This window comes from Prionailurus bengalensis, chromosome B4 (genome assembly GCF_016509475.1).
Source record: "Prionailurus bengalensis isolate Pbe53 chromosome B4, Fcat_Pben_1.1_paternal_pri, whole genome shotgun sequence".
Taxonomy (NCBI): domain Eukaryota; kingdom Metazoa; phylum Chordata; class Mammalia; order Carnivora; family Felidae; genus Prionailurus; species Prionailurus bengalensis.
Genome location: NC_057358.1, coordinates 107,478,904 through 107,503,283, shown reverse-complemented (window position 1 = coordinate 107,503,283; position 24,380 = coordinate 107,478,904). Strand labels below are relative to the sequence as shown.

At 36.7% G+C, this 24,380-nt stretch overlaps 1 protein-coding gene across 2 annotated transcripts in view; it reads left to right on the top strand.

Moving 5' to 3' along the window:
- The first annotated feature begins 211 nt into the window (after positions 1–211).
- Positions 212–24,380, top strand: part of SLC6A15 (solute carrier family 6 member 15) — a 39,359-nt gene continuing 15,190 nt past the window's right edge. Inside the window, exons 1-5 of one of the 2 annotated variants that reach the window (XM_043561705.1) lie at positions 212–729; positions 17,685–18,153; positions 22,391–22,548; positions 22,901–23,027; positions 23,778–23,959. In XM_043561705.1, coding sequence (XP_043417640.1) covers positions 17,865–18,153; positions 22,391–22,548; positions 22,901–23,027; positions 23,778–23,959 — 756 coding nt within the window. In that variant the 5' untranslated portion in view covers positions 212–729; positions 17,685–17,864. Of the gene's footprint in view, positions 730–1,344; positions 1,453–17,684; positions 18,154–22,390; positions 22,549–22,900; positions 23,028–23,777; positions 23,960–24,380 lie in introns of those variants that run through there. The other variant, XM_043561706.1, reaches the window with a different exon arrangement.

Sequence of the window (24,380 nt, the reverse complement as noted above, 5' to 3'; positions counted from 1 at the left end):
CTAGTCCCGTCAGTGACTCTAAGAGAACATTGGAGGGTGTGAGGCAGGACCATTTCTATTGTTATCCTCTTTGAGACAAAGGCGCGGGGCGGGCAACTGGTGCCTGTCCTTTGCGTTGGATGGGTTAAGGGAGGCTGGGATGGCAGGGGGGCGGAGGAGTGGGGGGGGGGGGGGGGGGGGGAATCCGTTCATTTTTGCTTCGGAGCGGACTTGCTCGGTCGGTGCCGCCCCGGCCGGCCCATCCCGGGGCGCAGGGTGGACGCGGCTGGGCAGCCGCAGCGGCCTCTGCGTCAAGGAGCGGCGGGGCGGGGAGGTGCGGCGCCCAGCCGGACGACCTGGCTCCCTTCCCCCGCGGCGCCCGCAGCCTCCCCCTCTCCCCCGCAGCGGGTCGGCGGCCGCAGCGCGGGCGGGCCGGGCACGTGGGCGCCTCCGTCACACCCTCACTCACACCCTCACACACACCCGCGCGCACGCACCCGCATCTCGTGCTCCTTCCCTGGCCGACACACCGGCGCTCGCGAGTCCCTCGCAGCCAGCCCGCAGGGCAGCGACACCCCCACCCCCCCGGCTCCAGCCCAGCCCCAGGGCCCGCCCGAGGCCAGCGGCTGCTTCTCTCTGGACAGCTCCTTCGCGGCCTCTGTCGCAGCCACTTGGACCCGACCCTTTGCCACTGCCGCTGCTGTCGGGACGTGGGAGAAGCGAGAGGCGCCCGGTGGAGACACGGGAACGGTAATGACACGCTCCTACAGCTAAGAGCACGGTTTTAGGCAGGGCGGGGCTCCCCGTTAGCCACCCCGGAGCCCGGGGACAGGGGCGCGAGCGGACTTGATGGATGGATCCCGGGAAGGACTCGAGCTGGGTCCTGGGGTGAAGGGAGGGCGGGGGCGGGCGGCTCTAAAGATTTTGAGGGTGAAGTTGGGCTCGGCGCGCGACCCTCCAGGCTGTGTCTTGCACCTGTGCACAATGGGGGGAGGAGGCGAGAGCCGCTAGTAGGGGAAGCACATGGGTTGAAACGTTCCGCCATCCTTCCTTCTCGTGGTGGAAATCGCCTACAGCATCCCCGAGAAACTAGTAGCTTCCAAGTCCAGTGAGGGCTGGACGTGGGGGCGGGGGGTCCGACTGGGGCAAGCCCGGAGGAAAGTTGGTAGGGTCTGGACGGAGCTAGGCGCTTCCGAGGTTCTAGGGGAGTTAGCAGCCGATCCCCGTGTGGGTGGGCGGCGGGGCGGGGAGAGGAGCCAGGCTCATTTCTCATTCGCTTCTTGTTGCTTTTGGCCACTGCCGAACGCGATCCCCCGAGGCTGTGTGTTTTCACGTGACCCCCGTTCCCCCTAGCCTGAGGCATCCTGGATTAAGGGTCCTAAAGCGGGCCTTTCGCCGCACAGGGCACGTGGCTCCAGAAGAAAGCACAGCCTGTGTGTTTTTCTGCGCATCCAGGAATTTGAGCGTGTGGCGGTGAGATGGTGGTGCGGGGATGTGAAGGAGAGGATGGGCGGAACGGGAAACCCAGACCATTTCTACACCATTCGCTCGGCTCGTGTGTGCGTGGCCTGGGCAGAGGACGGTTTGGAGTACAGGGAGGGGCTTCCGGATCAAAACATGCAGGCATACCAGCCTCGTAAAAACGAACGAATCGCAACGCCGAGCCGAGACATCCCGGGGACAGGCGTGGACCCACCCTGTCGCAGAGGCCGCAAGAACGGGAATTCTTTTCCGTTAAGCCGAGGAGCGGCGTTTGCCGCGCGTGGGAGAGGGAAGCCCCCAGGCTCGCGCTCCTTGGCGTCTCGCTCCCTTCCCTCCTTCCATCCTCTTCCTTCCCAGGGAAAGGTTGGAGTAAGACGGGGCGGGGTCCGCACTCCGGCGCGGTGACGTCAGCAGTGTTTGGGTGCTTATGCAAATGAGGCTGCGTTCGTTGCTCCCAGTCGGGTCGTTCCCTTCCAGGTCTTAAAGGTAGACCCAGCCTTTCTTAGCCTGCATCGTTTGTATGGTTCACTGCCCGAAAGCACCAAGAGGACTGGAGGGTTCGCTTTGTGTACTGCGTTTAAGAGCCTCATCACCCAGTTTTAAAAACTGTTTATGCCTGGTTGCTTTCCGGGGATACAGGAAACAAACTGTTTGCTTTAGAAAGTATCGTTCTCTGACGAAGCAACCTTGTAGAGGTTCTTACCCCCCCTTCCCCCGCCGCATTTCTTTTCCGCAACAACAGTGTTGACATTCAGACCTACTTTTGTCTTTCACGCCTCCTACTAGTTTTGACTTATGTAGTAAGTACTTAATAAGTACTTGATGCAATGAATTTTCCTTGAAGAGTGTCTCATTATATTCGGCATATTCGATCATCAGAATCATACTTTATTTTTGTGTGCGTACCCTTTGTATCCACATGATCAATGATCCGTGTTGATTTATTGGAGTGAAATATATTATTGAATTCATTGGACATTTTCATCCAAATGAAACATGTAATGTGTTCTTTTTTTCCAGGAAGGCAGCAATTAACACTATTCTGAAAGGAAGACAGTCTCTTATGTTGACAAGTTTTCTTTTCTCTGATTGTATGTTGTTTCTTGATTCCAGAATTACTGTGTACCTCCAATATATGTTAACTCAAGAGATAGTATTTTAATGGCATTAAGAAAGCTATTTATATGTGTTTCTAGAAAATAAGTGCTATGTCATCCAAATAATAACATAAGTAAGAAATACCGTCTTGGTCTGTTGAGGCTGCCAATAGCAAAATACCATACCCTGGGAGCTTTATAAACAATAGAAATTTATTTCTCATGGTTTTGGAGGCTTAGAATTCAAGGTACCAGCAGATTTGGTGTCTGGTGAGAGCCTGCTCTCTGGTTCATAGATGGCAACTTTCACTGTGTCCTCACATGTTGGAAGGAGCTAGTTAGCTCTCTGAAGTTACTTTTATTACCCCAAAAAGCCTCATCTCCTAATACAATCATCCTGGTATTAGAATTTCAACATATGAATTTGGAATGGAGGACACAAACATTCAAATCATAGCAAATAGTAGAAGAATTTTTAAATTGGCTAATAGCTATTTGAGATACTAATAATCAAATGAAATGCCTTACTGGTCAATTGACAACTTAAGTTAGAATAATTACTAAAACCTAAACTTTATGTTTATAATCATTAATTTACCCAGTGATCAGTGTTCAAATTTTGCTGTGTGCATGTTAGAAAATACAGTTGTCCTGTCATAAAATAAAACTTGTGTATAAATAGGTAAGAAATTTGTATTGTGTTGAACTCTGGGTTTATTTCCCAGGTAATTAAAAAGACATTGACTTAGAATGATAGACCTGAAAGAGACCTTGCTGATTATCAAAAGCTCTGAAAACTTTTGCTTCTCAATTTACTTCTCCACTTCTTTTGGGTAATGTGTTAACTCTTTATTACTACATACATATGCATGATTGAATATATTAATATATTCTATGCAGAGTAATATTAAAATGGTTTCTGAGCAGATGCCATTAACAGAATTCCATGGGCGTAGTCTGATACATGAAAACATTTAAAGTTACACGGCAGGACTCTTTATATTTATTTCCAGTTTCCCTTATAACTTAAAATAAACCCTAACTACTCTTCTGGATGCATATGGTAAACTTTTAATGAATTTATCGACTTAAATATTAACTTTGACCAATAGTGATTTACTTATATTTCTCTGTGAATAACAAGCCCCAGAGACTGGGCTACAGGGTGGTTTTGAACGCACAGTATCACTTGTTGGAGAACTGTTTTCAGTCTTGAAGGTCACATTATTTCCTTGTGATTAATGCACTAAGGTATCCTTTCACATAAGATTCATTGATTGTTATCTTTGAATGAAATGCTTACACTGGGAGTTGTTTCACTGGTCAGATTGACAAAGATAAAAAAAAATGACTCACTGTTCAAGAGGGCAGAGGGAAACAGGCAGTCTCATACATGCTAGTTGTAGTACAAGTTGAGACAACTTTTATAAAGAGCCACTTGTCAGTATTTACCTAAATTATAGAAGCACATAACCTCTTATCAAGTAGTTCCTCTTCTAACAACGTATTCTGTAGATATGCAAATGCCAGATATACAAAGTCAGTTGCTTGAACATTGATTCAGATTGTCAGAAATAACCTAATAGATCATGCCATGGTCTATCATATAATTATTAAGACAAAACAAAACAAACAAAAGGCAAAAACGAGCAATTGTAATGAGAGCAAAAGTTTTTGAAGAATTTTTAAGTGAAAAACGAAAAGGCAGAGTTATACATATAGTGACAGTTGTGTAAAAAAAAACAGGTTGGGTGGGTGGAAGAACACACCTATTAGCTTGAATATATACCAATACCTGTGGAAGACTTTGGTGACTTACAGGGAGATGGGGGTGAAACTGATATGCTGAGGGAAAGAATGGGAATACTTTTCACTTTATGCCATTTGATACTATGTAACTGTATTACTTATTCCAAGTATAGATTAAAATATATTCTAAGGTGAAAACAATAGTTGGGGTGCCTGGCTGTCTCAGTTGGTAGAACATGTCGTGAGTTCAAGCCCCATGGCGCTGGGTGTGGAGCCTATCCAGGCATCAGATGCTGCCAAATGAGTAAGGTATAAAAGCCAATGAGTATTTTGGCTCCATGATTTTTTTAGTATCTGAATTTACAAGAAAGTATCTACTTTCAACATGATTAATAGTAAAATTATATTAGAGCAGCAGATGAGATTTAGTGGAATCATTAAATTTAGCCAGTTTTATTAGCATAAAAATACAAAGAAAATTGTTTTTAGTGAGTTGAGTAGGGTTTTAAAACAATTTTTATTTTAGATGGATATAGATTCACATGTAGTTGCTCAAAGATAATACAGAGAGCTCTATGTGCTCTTCACCCAATTTCCTGAAAATGTAACATCTTGAAAAACTGTTTTACAACATCATAATCAGAATATTGACATTGATAAAGTCAAGTTATGGAACAGTTCCATCACTGTAAGGATCCCTGTGTTACCCTTTATAACTACAACCACATCACTCTGTTCTTCATATTTATTATTTTGCATTTCAAGAATGTTATCAAAATGGAATCATATAATATGCAACATTTTGAAGTTGGCTTTTTCCACTCAGCATAATTGTCTATAGATTCACCCAAGTTGTGTATGTCACTAGTTTGTTTATTTTTATTTTTGAGTAGTATTCCATGGTATGGATTTACCAAAGTTTGTTTAACCATTCACCCATTAAATGACATCTGGGTTGTTTCCAGGTTAGGGTTATTATGAATAAAGCTGCTATGGATACTCATTTACAAGTTTTATGGAAGATAAATTCTCATTTCTCCAGCATAAATGCCCAGGAGTGCAATTTCTGGGTTATATGATCGTTGCTTGTTTAGTTTATTCTCACCAGCAAAGTATGAATGATCCAATTTCTGTGTATCCTTGCCAGAATTTTGTCATCCCTATATTTTAGTTGTTTTGAGAGGTATGCAATGACATCTCATTGTAGTTTTAATTAGCATTTCCCTAATGGCTAATAATGTTGAACCTCATTTCATGTGCTCATTTGCCATCCACGCATTGTATTCAGTGAAATGCCCCTGTATGTATTTTACCCATATTTTTAATTGTTGAGTTTTATGAATTTCTTATAGGTCCTAAATACAGACCCTTTCCCAGATATGTGGTCTGCAAATATTTTTCTTCCAGTCTTTAGCTTATTTTTTTGTCCTCTTAATGGGTTCTTTCACAGAGTAAAAGTTTTACGTTTTGAAGTCCAGTTTACCAAATTTTGCTCTGATGGATTTTGCTATTGATGACATATCTAAGAGCTCTTTGCTTAGCTCTAGATTGCAAAGATTTTCTCCAATGATTTATTTAAGACATCTTTATAGTTTTATATTTTACATTTAAACATTTTTTTCTGGCATTATCTGCTTATAGTTTTAGTATCAGAGTAATACTAGCTTCACTGGCTTCATAAAATGAATTCTGAAGTGTTCCATTACTTCTATCGTCTAGAAGAGATTGTGCAGAGTTGGTGTTGATTCTTCTTTAAATGTCTGATAGGGTTCCCCATTGAATCCAGGTAGGTCTAGAGATTGCTTTTGTGAGAGTTTAAAAATAATGCATTTAAGTTCCTTAATAGATATAGAGCTATTACATGATCTGTTTGATATTGGGTAAGTTGTGGTGGTTCGTGTTTTTTCAAGGAATTTGTCCACTTTATCTAAGTTGTTAACTTATGTGTATAGAGTGTTTTGCTACTCTTCCCTTATGATCAGTTTGATGTCTGCAGGTTTTGTTATTATAATTCCTGTTTCATTTCTGATATATAACTGCCTTAAACATAAGGCTGACCACATGGAACTTTACATGAGAATAACTAAATGTGTCTTTTAAGATTAATATTTATCTTACGGTTAAAAGAAAATCACTGCATGGGTTTAAACTCTAAGTTACATCCCTTTTGCATGGGTCTAGCCCTTTGTGAACAGTTCCTTGGACAATATTTTAAATTTAAGTAGAGTTAAATATTTATACTTCCAGTTAAATTCAGTGAATATTCAGTTTATCTCCCCCATAGGCAAATGTTTAAATTATCTGTTGCTACATCGCAAACTGCACCCCCCCACACACACACCATTTTTTTTTTTTTCAATAGATTTGAAACAATGATTTATTTAGCCTCCTTAGCGTCTGTTACCTTTCTGGTATTATCATAACTTAAAACAATAATGAATTATTATTTCTTATTATTTTGTGTGTTGTCTGGGCTCAGCTGAGTACTTCATCTGTTCCATTTGGTATGTGCTGGCAGCTGGACTGGGGCTAGAATGTCAGTGCCTTTGTTCTTGTGCCTAGGGCTTCAGCTTAAATGGCCTAACAATTGGTGGCTGACTGAGACTTTCTCTCTCTCTTTCCATGTGAGATTTCTAGCAGGGCATATGGACTTTTATATACAGTGTCTGAATTCCAGAAGAGTGAAAGCAGAAACTTTCAAGCTTCTTCAGGCCTAGCCTTGGAACTTGCAGTGTCACTTCTGCCTTCTACTGGTCCAAGCAGGTTCAGTTACTTCCAGAATTCAAACTCAAGTTTAGGTACAGCCCAGAATTAAGAGAAGAGGAAATAGGCTCTGTTTCCTAATGGGAGGAGTAGCAGGCAGACATGCACAGCATTGAGAGGAACTAAAAACACTCTTTTTGCAAACAATCTACTATGGGAAATAAGTAAGAAAGATCATACTTGATATTTTATGATGGTCATGAATAAAACATGGTGATGAATAAAACATTTGCCTCCAAATTCATTTTTCATGATAGGACAATACAACTATATAAATAAGTGTGATATAATATTCTATGCCTGTAGTCAGCTAAAAAATATGTCTACCTACTAATTCTTGGTACTTGTGAATGTCACCATATATGGAAAAAGAGTCTTGGCAGACATAATCCTCTAATGAAGAGATTATCCTGGTATGTACAGATGGGTGCTACATGTCACCACAATGTCCTCTTACATGAAAGAGTCAAAGGGGATTAGATACACACAGAAGAGGAGGAGACAGTGTGAGGATGGAGGTAGTAATAGGAGGGATGTGGCTATAAGTTAAGGCATGCTGGCAGTCTCCAGAAGCTAGAAAAGGCAAGGAACAGACTATTCCCTAGATTTCTTGAGGGAGGGACCTTCCCATGCCTTGATTTTGGTTTATTGAAATTACTTTGTATCTCTGATTTCCAGATCTTTGAAGAATTCATTTGTGCTATTTGAAGCCACTAAATTTGAAGTAATTTGTTACAGCATTCTTAGGAAATGAATATAGTGTCTAAATCTGAGGTGTTTTCAATATGTAATTTAAGTGTTTAGAAGAACTTTTGTCTAGTTTTAAAATGTTTAAGAGATTTATTAAAATACTTAAGTGAGATTTAAACTCTGTCCTTGATTCATAGAAATCAACAAAAAATATATTTCAATTTATCGAAATTACCTTATAATTTTGCAATAATTGCCAGGTCACAGGAAGTTACAAAAGGGGTCCTTGTGTACCCTTCACCTGGGCTCTCTCATTTCACAATCTTGTATAAATGTACGGTACAATATCAAAGCCAGTGTATTGATATTAGGATAGCCGGAGAGTTTGTCAGGGTCCCTGCCTGTGTGTGTATATATGTGTATGGTTTTTTGCAGTTTTATCAAATGTGTAGCTTCCTGTGATCCTTAACCACAATGAAGACACTAAACTGTACCATCTCACAAGATTCCTTTGTCCTTTATAGCACACCCACCGGCCCTTCTCTCCCTGACTGCTAGCAACCACTGTTCTGTGGTTCATCTACGTAATTATGTTATCTTACAAATGTTATATAAGTGAATAATTGTGCAATATGTATCCTTTTAATATTGGCTTTTCCCCCATGCAGCATCATCTCCTTGAGGTTCATCCAAGTTATCGCATGTATCAATAATTCTTTCCTTTTTATTGCTGATATTGGATGACACGGATGTACTACAACTTGTTTAACCACTCACTCATTGATGGACATTTAGGTAGTTTTCAGTTTGGAGCTATTATAAATAAAGTTGATACGAACATTTATGTGCAAGTTATTGCTTGAAAATAAGTTTTTATTTCTCTGGGATATATGTCTAAGAGTGCAAATTGCTGGTCAGTGTGATAACTCTATTATTAGTGCTAAAAGAAACTGCCAGCTATTTTTTAGAGTGGCTGTCCTATTTTATGCTTCTATCAGCTACATATGATTGGTCTAGCCTCTTTTCATGCCTACCGACTTTTGGTTTCTTTACTTTTTAAAATTTGTTTTCAATTTTAGCCATCCTGATTGGTGTGTTATAGTCCACCTTTTTGGGGGCAAAATATAAAAAGTTTAAGTTCGATTTTGTATTGTCGTTTGCAAAAAATTGTTTCTCTTCTTTTGATTGGTTCTGTGGTTTTTGTCATCTTTTTGCTTAGTGCAAACATTTTATGTAAAGGGGATATAATTTGGAAAAGAAATGCTTAGGTTGATTTCTGTATTGTTGAAATTTTCTGTATTACTTATGAAGATCACTAATTCTGTGTGTTGTAGAATCTCTTATTTTTCTTCTCTCACAATTATTCCATAACTATAAACGTCTCAAGATGTGCCATTTTTTTCTTGGGTGTTGCAATTGGTTTCACATTTTGTTTTTATTTGAATAGTCTTTACTTTTTATCCTATATATCAAGAATTAGAAAAGTAAATTTCATTTGGATCCACAGTAAATGTCAGACTCGGTGTTCATAATTGGTTCGTATTTAAAGAAAATTTTATTCAGTAAAATTTGTAATTGCCCAAGTTGGGGAGATAATTCGCTGTTGTTCTAGTTCTTTATTTATTTTTCTTTATTTATTTTTTTTTAAATTTTTTTTCAATGTTTATTTATTTTTGGGACAGAGAGAGACAGAGCATGAATGGGGGAGGGGCAGAGAGAGAGGGAGACGCAGAATCGGAAACAGGCTCCAGGCTCTGAGCCATCAGCCCAGAGCCTGACGCGGGGCTCGAACTCCCGGATCGCGAGATCGTGACCTGGCTGAAGTCGGACGCTTAACCGACTGCGCCACCCAGGCGCCCCTCTAGTTCTTTATTAATAGAATATTAAGCTTGTGGCAAGTACCAGTAATTAGCCAGTGCGCACATGTCTGTTTGAGTCCTCTCGTGTCTCTAAGATGCAAGTGCCTGCCTGTTATTTTAAGTCTGCATATTTTCACTGGAAACGTTAATTAGAGTTTAATTAAGTTACAAAAGAGGTTGTAACAATAGTTTAGGAGCTAAAAAGTCTTGAAAGATAGGGTAAGAATTGCACAATACTTTGAGTTAATTATATAGTGAAGTGAAAATATTAGTAAGACTAATTAAGACAAATTCTGAGAATATTGTCTATTCTATTAACAATATCAGGAATTAAAAATGTGGTATGACTACAAAGCCTACAGCTATTAAAAAACTGCAGAATATTATGAATCACTTTCTGCAAACAAATTTGACAATTTAAATGAGATGGACAAATTCTTTGAAAAATACAAGTCACCAAAAATAACACATGAAAAAGAAAGTCTCGGTAGCTGTATATCAATGAAATAAATAGAATTTTTAATTAAAAATATTCTCTGAAAGAAAACTCCAGGCCCAGATGGCTTTATGGGTGAGTGCTGCCAAACATGTAAGGAAGAAATAAAACTAATTCTACGTATATTCTCTCAGAAAATAAATGAGAGGCCATTTTAAAACTCCATTTATAAGTCTACCAAAATCATAAAAGCAAAATCCAAGAGAAAAAATTATTGATCCATGTTCCCATAAAGTTGAAAAAATCTTTACCAAAATATTTGCAAACTGATTCCAGTAACATATTAAAAAGGTAATACATCTTGACCAGTGGGTTTGTTTCATAATGAAAGATTGGTCTAAATTACAAAAACAATTGATGTTATTATATTGATAGATTAAGAAGTTATATGATTATCCTAATAGAGGTAAAAAATTATGCACCAAAATTAAATAGTGACTCAGGATTAAAAAAAATAATAATGACCCTCACTGAACTAGGAATAAAAAGAAACTGTCCTAAACTGACAAAAGTCATCTATGAAAAAAAAAATCCATAACTAACATTGTACTTAGTAAAATATTGAGTACTTTCCAATTAGCATCAGGGCATAGATGAAGATGTCCGTTCTTAATACTTCTGTTCAAAATTTTAGTGGATGTCACAGCCAGTATGGTAAGTCAAGAAAAAGAAATTAAAGGTAAACAATGAGAGACCCAAACTGTCTTTATTTACCTTTAACATATTGTGTATATAAAAATTCTAAGGGATCTTAAAACAACATCAGCTCAATTTCAGCATTGTTGCAGGATAAGAAACTTGTATTTAAAATGAACTTTTTCCAGAGAGAAATTAAAGAAGATATAAATAAATGAAGACATATACCAAATTCGTAGATTGGAAAATTCTATGTTTTAAGATGTCAGTGCTCCCCAAATGGGTTTATAGAATCAATGAAATCCCGGTCAGAATTATAGCAAGCTGGTTTTTTTGGTTGTTTTTTTGGGGTTCTTTTTTTTGTTTTGTTTTGTTTTTTTGGTGGAGGGGTGTAGAATTAACCAGCTGACTTCAAAATTTGTGTGGAAAGGCAAGGAAATAATCTCAAAAAAGAAAAAAGACATTAAAAATGCTTAGGGTTGAGAAGCACTGAGTTAGAAATTTATTATGTTGATATAAAAATGTTTTCAATCTTGTTTTAAGTGTTTTAGTCTTTTTTTTCTGCAAAATTACATACGAAGATAATTAAAGCAATACAAAGATAGGAGAATGAGAAAAATGTAAATGTAAGTCCAAATTTAAGTAATGTAACATCCCCAACATTTATTGTGATGAATAGAAAGACACCAGTTGTTTTAAATTTATAGTGTTGTATTATTCAGAGTTCTTTGTTTGAAAGTTGCAGAAACTGATGCTGGCTAAGAGGCAAAAATAAAGTAAAATAAGGAAGAAATACTGGCAAGGCTCAGGAGCTCAGGGGCTCAAAGGAACAATGGGGTGCTTGGCAATGAGATGGAAAAGGGCAAGAATGAAAACAGTTCTTAAAAATAGGAACCAGAATCCATGACTACAGTAGTAGTTACAGCCTGGGCATAATGCCTTTGGAATTGAGTGAGATGCCAACCTTTTGATCTCTTTGTTCCTCTCCTCAAGAATCAAAATCCAAAGAGAGGAATTCTAACTGGACAAGTGTAGATTATTTTCAAAGATGGTGGCAGTATTTTTCTCTTCTCTCTACTTGTGCTTTTGCAATCTGACTTTGTTGCTCATGCCATCAAAAAGTGGTGTTTATCCATTCTGTAATCAATCTGGACTTAGATGTGTGACTTGCTTTGGCCAGTGAAACATTAGCAAATGCTAAACAAACAGAGGCTTTACTAGCACCCACAGGTTGGGCTTACTTCTTTTGGCTAGAGTTGGAAGTCTGAGCTTATAATGTGAACAAGTTGGAGCTAGCATTTTGTAGAGACTACATATAGGAGAACCAAAGTGCTCTGACTTATAGACTGCCTCCTGTCAGAAGGTGAGTGAGGCCATCTTAGACCATCCTTCCCCACTTCAGTTGATAGATGACTGTAGTGGAGAAATGACCTGAGTCAAGACGAATGAAAGAACTGTTCATCTAAGCCTAGTTCAAATTGCAAACACACAGAATCATAAGCAACTAAAACATTTGTTTACTAAGTTTTGAGGTAATTTGTTATGCAGCAATAGAAAACTGTTACTAGACAACAAAGTGATGTTACAACAATTTAAACATATAGCATTGGCTCTGGACTTACCATTATTCTTAATAGAATAATTTGCAACAAGCCAGTTGTAACATAATACAACTGTAAGAGGAATGATAATCATAGTAATGAAAGAAGATGTATATTGAGTTCTCTCAACGTGCTGGCATGTACCCAAGCACTTTATTATTAGGTAACAGGGTAACTTAGCCAAGCTCATAGAACCATAAGTGATAGAAATAGGATTTGAACTCAATCTGATTCTAGAATCTAGATATAAGCGTTTGGCATCAATACATGTCTCTTCACAGCAAGAAATATTAATTTCTGCAAGATCCCATTAAAAGTAAATCAGGAGGATTATATGAAAATGTGAAGAGGTTGGGCATTATCATTTTTTTCAACTATGGGTTTCATATTTAGAAGGTACCCTGAGTTGCTTCCTGATATGAAAGATGAGAACATCCTCATACTTTTATTTCTTTCTGTCTTCTCCCATTTAATTCCCAATTTTTGTCAGTTATTTTTTAAATTTTAATTTATATTTTCCCCTAAACATAATTCATATAGATTTTAAAGTTTATTTCTTGTTTAAATTAACGTTCACTGCTATCCTTTAACATGCCTTCTCTATTACTGAGATACTTACTTTGTTTTCTCTCTTGGTTGGCCAAAGTTCACGATCATGTAACCTGTTTCTCTCCCTCCCCAATAGGGATCATCAGATCTCTTTTAGATAAGAATATTTGCTTGTGGCCTTTATAATTAGAATACAAAATAATTGATTACAAAAATTAGAAAGTAAGTATTTTTTCCTCTTAGTTTTGTTTAGTTTTAGAGGTTATTAAGTATACTGGGAAGTCTTTTTATTTCCCCTTTCTACTCTGCTTGAAGTCCCTAGGAATCTTTATGCCAGTATTTTTCAGTGTTGACCCTTCTGTATTATTATTATTTGAAAATATGAGTATAAGCAAAACTTCTGTTAGTATTTTATGTTATATTAATTCTATTTTCTTTCCTGGGTACACCAATTTTATGTTTGTTGTATCACCTTTATCTGACTTCCATTTCCATTAGCTTTTTCTCTGAATTACTTTAAAATATTTGACTCTTTTCATTCTTTTTGAGAAGTTTCCTTAAGTCTATTCTGATGTCTGTGGATGTACTTGTAGCAGCCTTTATTTGTTCCGAATATGCCTTTTATTCCTATAATGAATATTCCAATTTCTATATTTAGTATTCATCCACCTAACTTTTTATTTCTATTCATTTTTAATATCTTTTCTTTGATTTTTTTAAAGGGGAACTTTTTAATCTTTAATTTATTGAATCTCTGAGTTTGCTTTTTTTTTTTTAATAAGTAATCTACTTGAAACTCTTGAGCATTCTGTTTCCTGACATATATTTTCCACCTTTGTCTTTGCTTATATTTCTTCCCCTCTCAAATACTACCACTCCATCTCCATGGTTCCACATAAAACCCTTTCATTCTTAGTAATTGCTTATCTTTGAATGTGTAGAGTTCTATCTTGTCACACTATTTTATAAAGAAATTCATGTCATTCAAATGGAGCCTGGATTGAGTGGTCTAGGAAACTCCACATCTTCAATTCAGATTTATTCTCTGGAACAGTGGTTGTCAATTTTTTTCAAGATAGTGAGAAATATTTTAGGCTTTGCAGTACATACAAAGTGACTCTGCTGTTGCAGCACAAAATTACCTATGGAAAAGATGTAAATGTGTGGGCATGGCTATCTGTGTTCCATTAGAATTTTATTTATAAAATCAGACAGTGTGTTGTATTTGACCCATGGGCAATATTTTATTGATGTTGGATCTTGAATATCTGTTGCTCAGGGGTAGAGAGGAGGCCTTTTGCCAGTAGTGATGTAGACTGACAGTGCAACTCATAGGTGCAGTGAAGTGCAGTAAATGATAGCTTGATTCTGTCACAGGAATGGTTGGTGCTAGCTTGGCAGAAGCTGTGCAGTTCCTTGAAACTGATTATCCTACTTCCTGTGTGACCTGTAGAGTAGTGATACTTTATTACTCTCTACCTCACTTCCTTCCTGGACATTCTGGCTTCATTTCTTCTTTTCCCAGATGTAGCAATGACCAATATACTTTTGGCAGTAGTCAACCTGGCTTTTTATTCTCTTTTTAATCTATATATATGGCCTACTTTTATTAACTAGGATCTTCAGGTAAGCTTTGAGCATCATAAAAAATGATATAATTTAGAAAAGTTAGGTCTTGAAAATATGAAGCTAATTTACTTTCCTAATTGTTGTCTTACATACTGAGTTTTTACAAATCCATTCAGAAATTCAATTTATATCTTTACATTTGGTTTTATGCAGCCTCTGAAAGGAATGTCTCTGACTCAATGAGTATAAGTCCTTGGAGTAAAAAATCACCCCCCCCCCAAAAAACAACCAAATGTGTAATAGTGCAGAATACTTGTAGTTATCATAACAATATTATTCTGTCCTACTTCTTAGAGTTCATTCACTTCATAGACAAGTTTAAACCTTAAGAATGTGAGATGAGTAAGATAAAGCCATTCTCCAGGCAGAGCTTATGGCCTAGTGAAGAGAGCTCTAAATAAGTGAAACAACCTATTTAACATCCTTTTTAGTATGTTTAATATTATAAAGGTTGCCTAGGACTAATGTACTATATAATCTGTATATATAGTTAGATAGGTTTCATATATTAGATATATTTTAGGCATTTATAATATACCATTGTATTTAAATTTTGTTTATATTTGCCGATTTTTTTTCATGGAAAATATGAACTCTGGGTACTCTGATAGAAACGTTAAAAACATTTTTTTTTTAATGTTTATTTATTTTTGAGAGAGACACAGAGCACGAGTGAGGAAGAGGCAGGAAGAGATTGAGACATAGAATCCGAAGCAGGCTCCAGGCTCTGAGTTGTCAGCACAGAGCCTGATTCTGGGCTCGAACTCACAAGCTGTGAGATCATGATCTGAGCCTAAGCTGGACGCTCAACCAATTGAGCCACCCAGGCGCTCCTCTGATAGAAACTTTTAAATGTAAACTTTGCCAAAGGATATTGTTTGTACGTTGATATGATTATTCATTTAGTATTTTTTAAAAATTCAGCAGTGTTCAACATTGTTATTTTTCATTTCATTTTGTTTGTGTATTTTTTTTCCACAAAGACTTGGAAATACATAGAATAAATACCACAATTTCCGAGATAATTAATTTGGGAGAGGTTCATGAGTAACACTGTCTTAAATTTTTCTTTCTGATATGGTGGCTGTTTTTACTGTAGTAGTATTTCTAAACTTTGATACATTCCTTACCTTTTTATTTGTGTGGAAAAAGCGAAAAGAATAGCTGATAACCTTAGTTTATTGAGGAAACTAGGGCTGAGTGGGATAACTACGAGAAGTTATACAACTAAGAAATAAAAGAACTAGGACACAACTCCTAGTTTGTCAGATTAAAGCCAATACTCTTATCTATGTGTCAGTTAAATCACTGGGCCAACAATTTATCTTTAGGTAATTCAACAAATGTAGATCTTTACATAATTCTTGTCTCACAATTTCCTATACGTCAGATTGTTTCTTCAGCAAAAATTATTTGGATAATTAGCTTATTTCAGTTTTTCACTGGCTGTGTTTATTCATTTACTCAACTAATGTTTACTGAACTCTTGGTAAAAATAAAGCAAATTAAACAAACATAATCTCTAACCTCTTAAAACTATTTCCACATCAAAAATTTGTTGGTCTCTTTACGATAATTACCATGAGAAGTTTTTCACTTATTCTAGAGATGTATCTATTATTTAAAGTATTTTGGGAATGCTGTTTTTCAGAGCTTTCTTCACAGTCTAACTCTTAATCTTCACCAAATCCTAAATGAGTGTTTGCTCTTAGGGTATATATTTTAATTGGGAAACAACTGAACACCTCCAATAAAAGTTGTTTACCTAAAGGCAACCAGTAAAAGTTACATGGTCAAGTTAATGAATTCCTTTTTTTTTTTTCTTTTTCATTGAGTTACCTAGCCCCCTGTCTTGTTCATGAAGATTATAAATTAAAGTATGATGGGCTATTTCTCTGACTTTGAATGTAAATCTAATACAGTTCCATCAAAGAATTGGTTTTTTGTAGCAACAAATGGCAGACTTCTTGGGATATTATTTCTAAGTCTTTTGACCTAATTTTGACAAGAAGCATTAATATGTTTAAGCACTTTTTGAAATAGACAATCTGATTGGTCTGCAGACATACCCTATAGACTTACTTGGTCTATATTTGAACAGAGAAAAGGAAATGAGATATAACCTAAAATGAAATAAAGGGAAAATGCCAAAGTGGTGGTAGTATGTTTTGGGGGTCATTGGAGAGAATGTTTACACAAATAATAATTTTTGCCGCTTCCTGCATCTTTTTATCCTATTCCTTATGTTTGGTGTGTCCTCAACTCCATTTCTGCCCAACTATAATGCTGCTTTTATGCAATGTTTCTGATCTCTCCTATAGTAATGATGTTGGGTCATATAAATTATGCGATGTAGTGTAATTATTTGGAATGTACCTTTCGCTCTATCAAATATAAGCTCCTTTAAAGCAGATATTGTATAATTTGTGAATGTTTGTAGCCCTATTATAATTAATATCAAGTGGGTGAACAGATGAATACATGAACAGAAGAGATTCTATATAAGACAAATTTATAGGGATGACATGTAATTGTGTATGTAATTCTATGAGGAATAAAGTAAAGGATGTACTTTAGTCAGGAGAAAAGGAAGAATTAAAAAAAAAAGTCAAAAAATTTTAAGTACTAATGAATCCCATATACATTATGCATTGGAGTATATCTGAAATCAAAGTAGATTTATGTAAGAAGGAAGAAGTGAGTTACAAGAAAATGTGTCCAGAGATACCTGGGTGGCTCAGTTGCTTAGGCATCCGACTTCAGCTCAGGGCATGATCTCATGGTTTGCGAGTTTGAGCTCCACATCAGGCTCTGTACTGAAAGCTCAGAGCCTGGAACCTGCTTCAGGTTCTGTGTCTCCCTTTCTCTCTGTGCCTCCCCTGCTTGTGCTCGCTCTTTCTCTCTCTCTCTCTTTCTCTCTCTTTCTGTCTCAAAAAATAAATAAAATAAACATTAAAGGAAAATGTGCCTGAAGCACATGTGTACTTTACAATTTTTATACTTCTGGCAACATTAAACTATGAAGGGCCAAGGACAATCGTATGTCTTATACTTGGTAGAGAGAGTTTTCATCATAGAAACTAATAAGAGTTTTCAGTACTTTAAATATTTTTTCTCATTAAATATTATTGTTTTTCAACTTAAAATTTTACAGGTACCTATAGAATATTGGACATTCAGATCCAGGATCCATTAAGACTCTATCACCTTGAATCAAGGATTTAATTGATACCCTCCTCCATCTTTTATTCATATCAATTAACATTTTTCAAAAAAAAATTGACAAATTCACCATAAGGGAATTTTTAAAAAATAATACTACCCACATTTTCAAATGCCGAAGAATAGCAAGGTGGTAAAAAGAGAATTAGATGATGAAGTTATTGAGTCTGTCAAAGACCTTCTTTCCAATGAAGACTCAGCTGATGATGCTTTTAAGAAGAGTGAACTAATTGTTGATGTTCAGGAGGAAAAAGATATAGATGTTGAAGAGGAATCAGAAGTTGAAGATGAAAGACCAGCTTGGAACAGTAAACTACAATACATCCTGGCCCAAGTTGGATTTTCTGTGGGTTTAGGAAATGTGTGGCGATTCCCATACCTATGTCAGAAGAACGGAGGTGGTAAGTTTTGGGGGGGGTTTGTTTTGTTGTTCAGTGATACGTTGCTAAGTAAATTGTAATTGACTGTTTGAAATAGCTCCTGTTGTTACTGCAGTCTCATTATTTCAGAAAGTATGAATTCCATTGTAAAGCCAGGGAGACTCCTTTGTTGGAAGTGAGCTCACCTCTGTTTCCAGATTAGGTTTCCATAGAGGCAGATGGCTTGTTATGAATACTCAAAGAAAGATTTCTTAAGGGTAATACATTCTCAAATTCTTTCTGTGGATGTTATTAAACATCTCTAAATTACTGAACTTTCTAACAAATGTTACAGGCATTCCTTATGCCTGTCAGTTAATCTCTTTGGAGAAAAACCTAAAGTTTCTGATATAAGACGATACTGGTAAAACAAGTCACAAAGAATTTTTTCTACACAATTTATGAACTCTGAATTTGAAATAATTTCATTTTACCACACAAAAATTGTATTTAATTTAGAGTAATTATAGTGTTCAAATGCTGACCAAAACTTTGTAGATCCCAGTGGAAGGGATTTAACCAGATAATTAATGTATTGCTAGGCATTCTTCATCCTTAGATACCATATATATTTGATTCCTAATTCTATAGTATTTGGGGACAATGTTTAGTTTCAAAAAAAAACTTTAAAGAAATTAGCATCCTTGCTGGGTTCTACTCCTGAAGCCAAGACTACACTGTATGTTAACTAACTTGAATTTAAATTAAAAAAGAAATCAGCATCCATAACTTTAAACAAAAATAAATCCATCAACGTAATGGTCTAGCTTTTTGTATTTGTGCATGTAATAATAAGGGTTACTTAGCAAAAATTGTCTTAAAAATCAGTAAAAAACATATTCAAGGGAATGGCTTGTTCACGTAGGACACAAGCTCTATAGGGTACCAAAGTCAAATAATATTAAGTTAACTAACATTTGAGTTGAAACTTTATTATCTATATACATACATGGAAGCTGTGAAAATAAATGTGGTTAAAAACTAAATATTAACTAAATTTCATCATACAAAATGTAGAAAGATTATTTTGGTATTTGATTCCAATTTGTGATAGTTTAGTTGACTGGACAAAAATATGGTTTTATACTTTCTGTACAAATCAAATGAGATAATATAACCATTCATTTGTGAAATTTCTTTTTGGATTAAAAGATAAAAAGCTAAGGTGTTCTGATGACAAAATATATGTAAGATCTTACTTAGTTAATTCAACCAGGCACAAAACAACAGGTTTGGAAATAGTAGCCTGTTAGACAAATCTGCCTGAGAGGTAAGAATCGATACCTCTTGATGTCAGTGATGTGATGCACTACACATCACTCCACTGAAACCATATGCTCCGTAGCCAGTCATGAACATCACATAGGAATTATTTATCAAATCAGCTATAAGCAGCTGTGTACTACCCTGCTTTTTGTTTCTCCTGAGTCATCCCATTTGCCAAGACTAGAAGAAGATGAGTTCTGATCTTAAGCCTTTCACTTTATGAGCCTTACTGGCCATACTGTTGAGGAAGAAGGCTGTATTGCCTGAAGTCAGGTTGCCATCCATTTAACGCAAATTGTGTTTTGGTGGAGAACTCAAAAGATTTCATATTTAGAGATTAGTTATTAGACAGAATGGCTCCTCCTCCTTATTGTCATATGTAATAGGAGTCAAAACGTTCTTCCTACCATTGTTTCCTCTCTTCAAATAAAAAAAAAATACTGGACAGCGATATAAAATGCCAGTGGACTTTTTCATTTCAAAAGGGCTGTCAATACAAAAGGCTGTACCCAACATGCAGTATAGTATTGAGCCTTACAGGTATTTGAGTTGTATTTTCTGGCTGTTTAGTCAGATAACCTGAGACTAGTTGAATCTCATTCATCTGTCACTTGAGGCACTTTATGAATAATAGAACTAAAAAGTGGTAAACCCAGCATAAGTTGATTTGTTTGAAGATATTAAATTTAAAGTACAATGGGTAAGCTTAGTAAATAGTGTAATATAGAAGCTACCAGCTCACATTTTGAAGTCAATTTGGCCTTGAAGCCTGGCTGTTTCCCACAGTAGCCATATGACTTTTTCCAAGTTAACTTACTTCTGGTTTAGTTCCCACACTTGTAAAATGAGGGTAATAAGGGTACTTACCACATTGGATTCTTGTAAGGAAAAAATGAGTAACTACATGTAGCATGCTTAGAAATGTGCCTGGCAAATAGTAAATGCTCATTTATATCTTAGCTATGACTATTTTTAACATGGAGGTTAGTGTTAGAGTAATTTCGGTTAGAAGATAAAACTAAGTATCTAATAGCATGTCCTGCACACATAATTGAGGCACTATCGCCAGTGAATCCAGTTTTAATTCATTCTCTCCCTCTCTAGTCATGCACACATACGTGAATGCATTCACATTCTAGGATTAGGCGCATGTATTAAAATGCTCTTTCAGGGGCGCCAGGGTGGCTCAGTCGGTTAAGCGTCCGGCTTTGGCTCAGGTCATGATCTCCCGGTTCGTGAGTTCGAGCCCCGCGTCAGGCTCTGTGCTGACAGCTCAGAGCCTGGAGCCTGTTTCAGATTCTGTGTCTCCCTCTCTCTGACCCTCCCCCGTTCATGCTCTGCCTCTCTCTGTCTCAAAAATAAATAAACGTTAAAAAAAAATTTAAAAAAATAAATAAATAAAATGCTCTTTCAGTCCTTTGGGAAACATTTTCACGTCATTAGCACCTCAATGTTACTAATCATTTTAAAAATTAGATTTTTTTTTATTGTTCATTTTTAAGGGCACTTGTTGGGATGAGCACTGGGTGTTATATGTAAGTGATGAATCACTGGCTTCTACTCCTGAAACCAGTACTCCACTGTATGTTAATTAACTTGAACTTAAATAAATAAATTTTTAAAGAATTAGATTTTTGATAATTCTGTTTTATAAACTCATGAATCCATGCTTTACATTACATACCCATTTGTAGAATCAACTTAAGTCAGAAAGACTGAAAATCCATCATAAGAAAGTAAAGATTTTCTGTGGACCACTATATTAGGGAAATTCTTGTATGTGGTCATTATTTCAGAGATATATACTAAGATAAATAATTTGAAAAAAAGTAATGTTTACTTCTTCAGCAGAATAACCACCAGAACAATTTGAACAACTTCCAAAATCTATTCAATTCCACTAAATAGTCTTTTTTTTAATGGGAAAATACAACAAATGGATTCTTATTTTATTATTAATGCATTTGATGCATTGACACCACCAATTGCATGATTTACTTGACAGTATCTGGTTGGACAAAACTTCAGATAAGAAATTTGAATGTAGGAAGTCCATCCTAGGGGTTATTTAATGAATGATTTGCATATGTATTCTTATGTAGGAATGAATATGTTTCACATTTAACTTTATCAATTAATAGGATCTAATATTAACATTGTCAAACTTATTCACATTTTAAAATAACTAGTCATATGTCTTAATTTGAGATGTTGCTATAAAATAATTTTTAAGTATGAAAACCTTACTACAAGGATAATATATAAATTTGCACATGTATTTTACAATATATATTAAATATCTTAGTTTTTCAGTCAATGTCACCATCCCTTCACAGAATTTTGGAAAACAAAAAAATTCCTGAAATGTACCTTGTAAATGAAGTATATATGGGAAAAAATAACATTTGTCTGAGGTAGAAGTTCTTATTATTTTTCTATTTTTTTTTTTTTTTTCAATCTTGGCAGCCGCTTCTCCCCTGTTGTTATTTAGGGAGAAAAGTCAGCTGTAATACTAGAATATCTCGTTCACTCTAATTTATACGATTTGGAATGCATGATTTAGATGAGTTTGAATAAGATTTAATAAATCACTTGATGAGCAATGTGTGAATAAGATTTCTTGGAGTTTGTGAAACCTACTTGAGAAAATAATTTTAAGAAATCAATTATTTTTATGGAAAATGAAGTCATACCCTTTCAATAAGATGAAACTAAAAACTGTATTCTTACTTTAATCACAATTATTTTTTATCAGACGCCCTTTGTAGCAGTCAAGTTTGGGTTTCAAATACTAGAAAGTTTAAAATGATGAAATTTCATTTTCTTCAAAGTCCTTTAGAATTATACTATATAGAAGTTCAAATATTGTCTTTCATGAGATTTTCAAAATTAGTGCATTGTCTACTGTGACTATTAAAAATGTAATCTATTTTATTTGTCCTTGTTTCTGTAGGTGCATATCTTTTGCCGTATTTAATACTGCTTCTGGTAATAGGTATTCCCCTTTTTTTCCTGGAACTTTCTGTGGGTCAGAGAATTCGGCGAGGAAGCATTGGTGTATGGAATTACATAAGCCCTAAACTGGGTGGCATTGGATTTGCAAGTTGTGTAGTAAGTTTCCTGGTATGGTGTATGCCATATAATTTTTACAGGGTTTGTAATGGTACAGTTTTCATTTATATGAAATATTTGTGTATTTCTATTCAACTCTTTAATCGTGTTTTTAAAAAAACATCTTTGGAGTTTGCACTAATATGCAAACCAAGCTGTTAATATTAATACAGTTCAACCTTGATAATGCCTGTTAAGACCTATAGGAGTCATCTTTTTAGAAAAGATGATGTGTTTCAAGTAAAAATGAAATGAGGATTTTTAAAATGTTGAATGGGGTTTTATGCATTTCATCTTGTTCAAAGGAAGGGGCATGAGAGATGTAATGTAATTACACTGTTTTGTTTTGCAGGTGTGCTTTTTTGTGGCTCTCTACTACAATGTCATCATTGGCTGGAGTTTGTTTTATTTTTCTCAGTCTTTTCAGCAACCTCTACCTTGGGATCAATGTCCTTTGGTGAAAAATGCTTCACACACTTGTAAGACATGTACCATGTACTGTTTTTGTACATAAAGATCATAAAGTTGGGGCGCCTGGGTGGCGCAGTCGGTTAAGCGTCCGACTTCAGCCAGGTCACGATCTCGCGGTCCGTGGGTTCGAGCCCCGCGTCGGGCTCTGGGCTGATGGCTCAGAGCCTGGAGCCTGTTTCCGATTCTGTGTCTCCCTCTCTCTCTGCCCCTCCCCCGTTCATGCTCTGTCTCTCTCTGTCCCAAAAATAAATAAACGTTGAAAAAAAAATTAAAAAAAAAAAAAAAAGATCATAAAGTTGCTAAAAGTGTGACACTTTGAGATTTTTTTCCTTTTAAAATAATGTGGAAGGGGCACCTAGGAGGCTCAGTTGGTTGAGCATCCAGCTTCGGCTCAGGTCATGGTCTCGCAGTTTGTGAGTTTGAGCCCCACATCAGGCTCTGTGCTGACACCTTGCTCAGAGCCTAGAGCCTGCTTTGGATTCTGTGTCTCCCCTCTCTCTCCCCCTCCCCCGCTCATGCTCTGTGTCTCTCTGTCTCTCAATGATAAATAAACGTTAAAAAAAATTAAAGAAACCTCAACAAGGATACATGTCTGTGAATTTTGCACCATTGTGTTTTCATTGTGAATGTAAATACTTCTCGAGAATAGTAGTACTTTTCTATGAAATGTTAAGAACTGATTTATAGGCTTATTGGAGGAAAAAATGCCTCATTCCTCTTTCTAGTCTGAAATGACTGTATTACCTTTCTTTCTACAGTCGTGGAGCCAGAATGTGAAAAAAGTTCTGCCACCACCTATTACTGGTATAGAGAAGCCCTGAATATTTCCAGTTCCATTTCTGAAAGTGGGGGCTTAAACTGGAAGATGACCGTCTGCTTGCTGGCCGCCTGGGTTGTAGTTTGCTTGGCTATGATCAAAGGCATTCAATCTTCTGGAAAAGTTAGTATATTAGAGCCCCTCCTGATTATGCTAATCACCACTCCTGCATGCCCTCCACGCACCCCTCAAGCTCTGCTATAAATGTCTGGGCAAACTACAAGTACCATGTCATTCTAGGAAATACAGATTGGCAAAAAGTGGTGCTTTTAAAAATGTGTTTAAAGAAAGACCATAAAAATGTGTTTGATAGTGAAATCTGAAGTTACATAATCTCTCCTTATTTCATCAAAGATCTTTCCTGAAATTTGTGTCAATACTAAACAATCTTTACTTTTGCTATTCATTCACTTGACCCTCATGTTTTAGTTCACCAAAGATGGAGGTGAGACATAGATAACAGGAGAGCGAGTCATGAGGCTCAGGAGATGAGTGCCACAGACTGTGGGTGCAGCCCTGCTTTGTCCTGAAGCTGCAGAGAGGG